At 57.9% G+C, this 8,488-nt stretch overlaps 3 protein-coding genes across 4 annotated transcripts in view; all 3 read left to right on the forward strand.

The window, feature by feature from the left end:
• The window catches only part of KLK5 (kallikrein related peptidase 5), a 38,943-nt gene extending 38,076 nt beyond the window's left edge, over positions 1-867 (forward strand). Inside the window, exon 4 of the mRNA XM_023524811.1 lies at positions 811-867. Within this exon, the coding sequence (XP_023380579.1) occupies positions 811-867 (57 nt within the window). The remainder of the gene's footprint in view (positions 1-810) is intronic.
• A 1,244-nt stretch (positions 868-2,111) lies between these two features.
• KLK15 (kallikrein related peptidase 15) lies at positions 2,112-6,624 on the forward strand. Of its 2 annotated transcripts, none has more exons than XM_011382923.1 (5): positions 2,112-2,179; positions 4,790-4,946; positions 5,245-5,528; positions 5,652-5,788; positions 6,435-6,624. In XM_011382923.1, exons 1-5 carry the CDS (start codon positions 2,137-2,139, stop codon positions 6,585-6,587), a joined length of 774 nt encoding a protein of 257 aa, XP_011381225.1. In that variant the 5' UTR covers positions 2,112-2,136; the 3' UTR covers positions 6,588-6,624. The 2 variants fall into 2 exon arrangements, with proteins under 2 accessions (XP_011381225.1, XP_011381226.1); XM_011382924.1 differs by having other exon boundaries at positions 2,137-2,184; positions 4,801-4,946; positions 6,435-6,587.
• Positions 6,625-6,819: 195 nt separating this feature from the next.
• The window catches only part of KLK1 (kallikrein 1), an 8,954-nt gene continuing 7,285 nt past the window's right edge, over positions 6,820-8,488 (forward strand). The window contains exon 1 of the mRNA XM_011382932.2: positions 6,820-6,899. Within this exon, the coding sequence (XP_011381234.1) occupies positions 6,820-6,899 (80 nt within the window). The remainder of the gene's footprint in view (positions 6,900-8,488) is intronic.

Consider the following 8,488-nt stretch of genomic DNA (forward strand, 5'->3'; position numbering starts at 1 on the left):
CGATTTGACATTTTCATTCTCGTGTGTCTTCTCCCTGTATTACTTGATGGCAAATACCGGACGCCAGACTTCCAGTTTGGACTCTAGAATCAAAGTCCAAGATCTAGATCCACCAGGATCTAGAATCCAAGTCCAAGATCTAGATCCACCAGGATCTAGATCCACCAGGATCTAGAATCAAAGTCCAAGATCTAGATCCACCAGGATCTAGAATCCAAGTCCAAGACCTGTCACTCGAAGGCCAGACTCCAGGATCCAGGTGCCAGACCCAAACTCAGGAACAAAGACCGCTCCAGGATCCACACTCTAGACTCCGGGTCATGAAAGACCACCTCAAGACCCCCATATGCACGATCCAGAACTGGAGGTCCAGAGCCCAAGATCCAGAACCCAGAATTAAGAAGTCCAGATTTCCCCAAAAGGGGAGGTCCCGATCCAGAATCCAAGACTCGCGAGCCTTCTGCAGGCGTGAGAGGCCTGACCCCACATTCCAGGTGAGGGGTTCCAGAACCCAGGCTTTGGATTTGGGTTTCCTCCCATTTTGGACTCTTGCCCTCTGGCCTCCTCCCCCTCAAATGCCCCTGGCAGGCAATTCCTCCTCGGAGACTCAGACAAAAGTTTCAGCCTAATAAATGCTTATTAGGTCTCATCCCCCCCACCCCGCCAGCCACCTAAGCGTCCCCCGCCTGTAAAGTCGACTCTCAGCCACCTCCTACCCCACCCCACCCAGCTCCCCAGAGACCTGGGTGAGGCTGGAAGCTTATAAATTCAGGCATTCGGGTGCCAGCTCCCTTTCTTCTGGCATTCAAGCTGCCCCAGATGCTGCTGGAGGATCTGGAGGGGGTGAGATTTTTGGGACAGGAGTGAGGGTGGGGTCTGGGAGGGAGACATGGTCTGTCCCAGACCACCCTGAGGGAGTTGAGTGTCTGGGACACTTGGGTACGTCCGTGTGTCCTTTACTGGGACCTGGGGTTGACCCTGAACCAAGAGACTGTCCTGGAGATGCAAGCAGGAGGCTGTGGTGTGGGGTGGGGGAGGGGCGGGATGAATCGGGGGTGCCCTCGAAAGCACCCTTACTGGAGCCGAGAACAGGGTCAGGCTTTACCACGGCTTTCGGGCAGCTCAGTGCAAGTCCCTGAGGCATCGCGTGTGCCGGGCCCCAGGACACGGAGAGAAGCCGATCTGAGCATCCCCGGGCATCTGTGCCATGGTGGAGGCAGAACAGACGCTGAGCGATTCAGCGGATTATTTGTTGGGTGTCGGGGCCTCCCCGAGGAGGTGGGGGCTGAGCCGCAGAGGGAAAACACGAATTCGGAAGATGAATTTGGAAGCTCGTTGAGCGGTGTGGGACATCCCCTTGGGAGTTCTCGGTCTGGCGGGGGAGGCAGACACCGCTGGCTGGGGGAGGTCCGAAAAGGCCTCGAGGAGGCAGTGGACCTTGAAGGGAACGGCATATCTGGAGGGTGGAACAGCCCGAGCAAAGGCACGGAGGCAGGAAACTGCAGGAAGGAAAGCGGACGGTGGGCTGCGTCTAGAAGGGCGAGATCGTGAAGGGGAGGCCGGAAGGGGAGAAGCCGCTCCTGTCCTGGGGCGTGAGGCTCGGGGGCTCGGACTTCATCTTAGGGGTGCCGGGAATTCGTGAGAGCGGTGAGGAGGCATAGGGCAGGGTCCACTCCGGGTGCAGAAAGACCCTGTGGGGTCAGGCGGGGGGCAGGTGGGGGCCGTGAGTGGAGGGAGGGACGGACCGGGGTGAGGCGGGGACCTCAGAGGCAGGATAAGAGGCTGGAACGGGGTCCGGGGAGTGAACCTATCCTGAGCCAGGGCGTTGGGGTGGAGAGTGTCCAGGGCAGGCAGGTGGAGTGGCGCTGGGGTTCAACAGGCTGAGGGGGCACTTGGGCGTCCGTCCTGGTGCCTGGAGGAACGGCAGACCCTTCAGACATGGAGGACCAAAGAGGGACCAGGTTGGGGGTGGGGTGGAGGACGAGAATGGCGAGAAGAAGCTTCTTAAGCACCAGGTAGGATGAGGTTGTATCTGGAGGGTTCCAGGTGAGGGCAGGGGGCGGGGGGTGTCCAGCCTCACCCCAGTCCACATCTCCCCTCCCCAGACTTCAGCAGAGCCCTGGTCCCTCCTCCACAATGTGGCTTCTCCTCATCTTCTCCTTCCTGCTGACATCTGCAGGTGAGGTGGGCCCAGGTCAGCTCGGGGTCTGCGGAAGTGGGGTGCCCCCTCACCCCCCAATCCTGAGCACATCCCGGCCCTGCAATCTGCCAGCCCCTCCCTTACCCGGAGACCATCTGATGACACTTCCCTCCCCACCCCCCTCCTCCGCCCTCCTGGGCCAGGTGCCAACATCCTGGACTCGTCACTCCACCCCGAGAGCCCTCGGGGACCTGGGGCTGCTCTGGAGTCCCTGTGTCACCTGGGGCCTCTCACTGTCCATGACAACATAGCCCTGGAGTGGCACGGGCCTAAGTGTGAGTTCGGGGCGGGGGGCGGCCTTCCTTGCTGCGTGACCCTGTTTGACCTTCTCTGGGCCCCGCCACTCCCTGGTCACTTAATGTCTCTGTGCCGGGTCCCTAACTGTCCCACGGAGATGACGACAGACGGTGAGGCCCTGGAAGGTGGCTGGCCCAGGGGCAGTGCCAGGTAAGGGTGTGCCAGCTTCGCCGGGCACTGGCCACGTGCCAGGCATGGCGTTCGGCACGAGGCTTGCTCTTCTCGTCCAGAAGCATCTCTACGCACTGGGCTACTGGCCTCGTTTGACAGGGGGGGGAGCTGTGGCTCAGAGAGGGACACCCACGAAGCCAAGGTGACCCCAGGTGGCAGGAGAACTCCAGACCCTGTTCAGCCACCACCCGTGGAGAAATTAATTGTAACCTGATGCCTCTACCCTGGGGAGTTGAGGGTGGACTCTCATTAACCCCCCCACACACACGTGGCTAAGTGGGGTGCCCCTGAGGCCCCCCTGACCTCCTCTAACTCCCCTGCCAGCCTCCCCATGGGCTCTGTCTATGCTCTCCCCTCCCCACCTCCCGCCTGCCTGCTGCATCCAGCTGGGGCCTCCGCCCTCCTCTGGCTCGAACTGGCCAGGTTCGGCCCCAGTGCCTAGCTGTTCAGCCCGAACCCTCTGCCCTTCTCCGAAGGACGGCCTCGCCCTTTCTTTGTTAAAACCCCTGTCCACCACCCCCTGTCCCCCACATCCGTATTCCCCCTGCCTTGCCAGGGCCTTTGGCCCAGTTTCTGACCCTAGCGGGCGGAGTGTGGGCATTCGGTCTTGGCTGTGCAAATTCTGCCCTGGTGTGGGTGTCTGTGTGTCCGGCTGTGACCTTGAGGAGCCATATCTGCATTGCCCCGTGTAGGCGGTCGTGGTCCTGTGACCTTGAGACATCCCTGTTGATGTCTTTGTGCGTGGTGAATTTCTCCATGGGTGGGGGGAGGGCAGTGTATGGCTCTGTGTGTCCACATCCTGCCCGCACGTGTGAGCCAGATCCCTCTATGTGAAACTCGATGAGTGACTTTGAGCACCAAGGGGCTGATCTAGCGATGGGTAAACAGGTTCTTTCCTGGCTGCCTGTGTCTCCAGTTCTGTCCTTGACCTTGAATGCCCAGCCCTGTGTCCAGATGTCATCCTGGAGTCTGATCTAGTGGGTCTACAGCTGAGTGTGGGCCTCTGGGTCAGTGTCTATAACTCTGAATCTCCACATAGTAGCTTGCGGATGAGTCAGAGTTTTAACCTTGACTATCATTATCTGGGTCCGGTCATATGTCTGACTTATTTTGGCTAAGTTTCTGTCTACAACCAAAACATCTACACATATGTATGCATAAATAAATCTGTGTGTCCTTTGTTTAAAACCATTAACATTTATTAAGTCATTGCTATGTGCCAGGCGTCACGCACGCACACACGCACGCACACGCACGCATGCACACGCACACACGCACACGCATGCACACAGTCTCACAATCCCATTTTACAGATGAGAACACAGAGGCACAGAGAGGTCAAATAATTGGCTCGAAGTCTCACAGATAATATGTTTGACCCCTGAGGGTTTTACTCGACGATCCCAGATTTAACCACGATGCTGTAGACCCATGTCTGTGAACGAGTTTTGGGGAGCCTGAGTGCATATCAGTGCCTCTCCCCATGAATCCCTTGAACTGGTCTTAGCTGTCTATACTCCTGCACACGTATGAACCCCCGTGCTATGATTCTTGAAGCCACAACCCGTGTACGTGAAAGTGAGTTTCAGCCTAACGTGCTGCCCGTGTCAGTTCGTAAGTTTGGAAGTCCATCTGTGCCCGTGTACTTGCCCATGACCTTGTGTGGTCACGTCTGTGTCCTTGCATGATACACTCCATTTGGCTGAGATGTCCAGACTCTGGAGCCAAGACGGTGTGTCATGCATATTGAGTGACCATATCCACTTAATATCTGCGACAGCTCGGTGACCTTGAATGGTTGGTTCCAAGTGACTGTCAGCCCGGACCGTATCCATTGTCCCTGTCTCTACTTCCAGTCACGGGGGACTTCTTGCCCTCTGGTCTGTTCCCCATCCTCTCTCTCCCAGAGCCCTGTGGCAAATGGGCGGGGGCCAAGGGCAGTGGAGCAGTTCTGGAGAAAACAAGCAGCGGTTGTAAAAGCTAGAGAGAAGGCAGTGCTTAAAAGTCAACAGAACGTCTTAAGAAATTTGGGGGAAGGCACAGGTGAAAACTATGTAGCAAGGGCGGGGTGCAAGGAATAGGACTCCATCCTCAGAGACCCTCCTCCGTCCCCTCTCCCAGCGGCCCAGGAGGACGACGGCAAGGTGCTGCGAGGTGAGGAGTGTGTGCCCCACTCCCAGCCGTGGCAAGTGGCCCTCTTCGAGCGCGGACGCTTTAACTGCGGTGCCTCCCTCATCTCCCCATACTGGGTGCTGTCTGCAGCCCACTGCCAAACCCGGTACGAAGGCAGGGCTCAGGGTCCTGAGGGATCACGGCGGGAGGGGTCTAGGGCCCTAAGACTCTTGGATTCTGAGGAAGGAAGAGCCGGCGCCTGGCGATAGAGTTCCAGGTGTTTGCACGGCCGTGGACGCTTGGGTTCCTGAGGGGCAGGGGCTGGACCTGTTGGTTCCGGGGCCTTGGGGAATGGATATCGGGAGACCCAGATCCCCAAAGGGTCAAGGGCCCCCAGGTTGCCCGTTCTTTGATTTCTCTCTGTGCTCCTCCCTGCCCTTGCGGGTAACCACCCGCCCGCACAGCAACATGAGAGTGCGCCTGGGCGAGCACAATCTGCGCAAGCGCGACGGCCCGGAGCAGCTGCGCGCAGTTTCCCGCTTCATCCCACACCCGCGCTACGAAGCGCGCAGCCACCGCCACGACGTGATGCTGGTGCGTCTGCAGCGGCCCGCGCGCCTGTCCCCGCAAGTGCGCCCCGTGGCGCTGCCCGCGCGTTGCCCCCACCCCGGGGAGGCCTGCGTGGTGTCCGGCTGGGGCCTGGTGTCCGACAACGAGCCGGGGACCACGGGAAGCCCAGAGTCACAAGGTGCGTGAAAGACTGGCACCGGATATCAGACTTCTAGGGACTTTTTTCTGCAGACCTTTGGGGCAGAGGGAAACAGAGCCTCGAAAGTTTATGGGTTCACTCCAAGTCCTCTGCCCTCCGCAGTGAATCTCCCAGATACGCTGCATTGTGCCAACATCAGCATTATCTCCACCGCATCCTGTGACAAGGACTACCCAGGGCGCCTGATGGACACCATGGTGTGTGCAGGTGTGGAAGGCGGAGGCACCGACTCCTGTGAGGTCAGAGCCCGGGGTAGGAGGGGGAGGAAGATGGGTTTGGGAATTGGAACGGGGTCGGGTTTTGCTTGCCTTGGGCCAGAGGAAATGCTAGGGGTAGCTATGTGGGCGGAGAAGGCAGAGCAGTTAGAACAGGGGCGAGGTTGGCGTTACGGGGGTGGAAAGGTTGGTTCGCGCTCGGGGTGGGCCATGTGGTGGTTGGTCTGGGATCGCATGGGCTGGAGTCGAGAAGGGGAATGGGTTCGGTCTGATTTTAGGTGGGAAATGTGTCAGGGTTGAATCGGGCATGGGGCTGGATTTTGTTCAGGATGCGGAAGACACGACATTAAGGGGGAGGGTCGCGTCGGTTGTGAGGGTGGGCGTGGGTCTGGTTTGATTTCGATTGAGGAAGATGTAGGGGTTAGATTGGGCTGGGGTGCGGCTGCACGGGGTGGGTTTGGACGTGGGTTGTTTGAGTTCTGTTGAGCTGTGTTGGGCCGGGGTCACGTTGGATTGGTTTGGGTTAAATCGGGTTGTATTGAGTTGAGTTGGGGTGGATTTTGCATGGGGTGGGTTTGGATTTGGATTGAGATTATGAACAATGATTAGGACGGGGATGGGGTCACTGGATCGCAAGGTTCTCATTCAAACTTCCCCTTCTCCCCCACAGGGTGACTCTGGGGGACCCCTGGTCTGTGGGGGTGTCCTACAGGGCATCGTGTCCTGGGGCGACGTCCCATGTGACACTACTACCAAACCTGGTGTCTACACCAAAGTCTGCAGCTACCTGGAGTGGATCAGGGACACCATGAGGAGGAACTGACTGTTCTGGCCTATGACCTGTGCCCCCTACTGAGCAGGTGGTCACTCTGTTCTGACCTGGGAAAGAATCGAGCCATTCTCCTGAGACACCATCCGTCCAACGCCCAGACATTAGCCAAGGGCATGTCCCGTCTGAGGCCAGCGCTGGCACCCGGGGTCACCTGTTAAACACGAACATGACGGAGAGTTTCTCTGTGAACGTTTCTGTGGCTTTCTTCTGGGTTTGACAGGAAATGGGGACCAGAGGCTGGGTGGAGACCCCAGATCCATTCACCATCCACCATTCCATTTCACCCACTGCCCTGATCCCTAGGTGAGGAGACATGGCTTGAAGCAAGGCTCTGTTCACTCAACACGTAGGGTCAGCTGTGTGATCGTGAGCGAAAGACTCGGTTTCTCCATCTGAGAAACAGAGACCATCATATTGCTCACCTCATAGGTTGTAAGGGTTAACAGGACATTCATGCGAACTGACTCAAATAGGGCCTGGCTCTGGGAAAATACTCTACGTCTCTGCGCCGCAGGGAAAAGACCCAGCACACACTAGATAATCAAGAATGACTTTATTTTCCTCAAGATTTAGTTCCGGGCTTCCTGGTAGCCGTGGCAAAAAGGCAAATACTCTCCTCTCCTTAGGCAGGTTCCTGACATACAGCAGAGGCTAGGACCCAGTGAGCTGCTCTGACTTTACTGAAGAGCCAGGGAACATGTGAGAAGCCTACGGGTTTACCACGGAGGCTGCAGGAATCTAGTTCCTAATTCTCTTCAGAGATCCAGTGGGATTTTCAAGGTCGCTGGATGTCGGAGCACATGAACCTAAATGTGCTATTGCAAGAGAGGAGATTGGAATTTGCGGAGAGGATGCTCTTGACCTTGGAAGGCAGCTACTCCAGGATTCCTAGGACTCTGAGCGTCCAGATCTGGGGAACAAGAAGCGGGGCGGGGTGGGGGGGAGGGATAACGGAATCCCCACGTTGCTTGGGAACATTGGATTCTGAACTGCTAGGAAACGCATTCAAGAAAATCACAGGAAATTCCTATTCCTGGATCTTGGGGTGCTAAGATTGTCATAGGTACCCTAAGATTTTATTACGAGAGGACCAACTGATTTGGGGACCTACATCCTGAGTCTGGGGGTGTAAGAGATGCCATCCTGAGAGCCGAAGCTTATATTTCTGGGGAGCGGGAGCTGAGAAAGGAGCCAGCCTCCTGGCTCGGAGCTCTTCAGGGAGGAGGGAATCAGAGCCCCACTGTTGGTATCTGAGGGTACACCAGGTCTTGGGGTGTGTGTCCTCACATGGGGTTCAAGTACATGGGGCTTTGTATTAGGGGGTTGGTTTCTGTTCCCACTCACGCTTCCACCTCCCCTCACTGGCTCTGTCCCCAGAACAAGGCCCCAGGAGCTCCGGGCCCTGCCTTGGCTGGCCCTGGGCCCTAGGACGGCTTCCAGCCCACAGGTGTTCGCTCTCCCGTCCCTCGCACAGCTCTGGGGGTGGGAGGAGGCGTCCAGCCCCCCGGAGGCAGGGCAGGGCCTTGGCCAGCATCTGGGTGCCAGCAGGGCAGGGGAGGGGCCCTGAGGTGGGGTGAGGGCTTTTAAAGGCTTCTCAGGGAGGCCGTCCAGCTCCTAGCTCACCACCTGCCTGTCCCCGGACACCGTTGTCACCATGTGGTTCCTGATCCTGTGCCTTGCCCTGTCCCTGGCGGGGACTGGTAAGACACTGGGAAGATGTGGGAGGGGAGTGGGCCCTGACTCTCATGCTGCCCCCACCCCCAGTATAACAGTAAGTCATTTCCCTCCCGACCTGCACCCCTGCGATTCACAGTCCGCCCCGAATCAGGATACCAGGCTCTTTCCTCTCTCTCCCACCTCCACCCCCAAATCCGACGCTGGTCCCCCCTCAC

The sequence above is a fragment of the Pteropus vampyrus genome, unplaced genomic scaffold, assembly GCF_000151845.1.
Source record: "Pteropus vampyrus isolate Shadow unplaced genomic scaffold, Pvam_2.0 Scaffold494, whole genome shotgun sequence".
Classification (NCBI taxonomy): domain Eukaryota; kingdom Metazoa; phylum Chordata; class Mammalia; order Chiroptera; family Pteropodidae; genus Pteropus; species Pteropus vampyrus.

Bases quoted from the DNA above. Each gene is read 5' to 3' on its own strand.
- KLK15 (XM_011382923.1), top strand. From the start codon at position 2,137: ATGTGGCTTCTCCTCATCTTCTCCTTCCTGCTGACATCTGCAG. The intron at 4,947-5,244 runs GTACGAAGGCAG...CCGCCCGCACAG, and splicing joins GCAGCCCACTGCCAAACCCG to CAACATGAGAGTGCGCCTGG. The intron at 5,789-6,434 runs GTCAGAGCCCGG...TCTCCCCCACAG, and splicing joins GAGGCACCGACTCCTGTGAG to GGTGACTCTGGGGGACCCCT.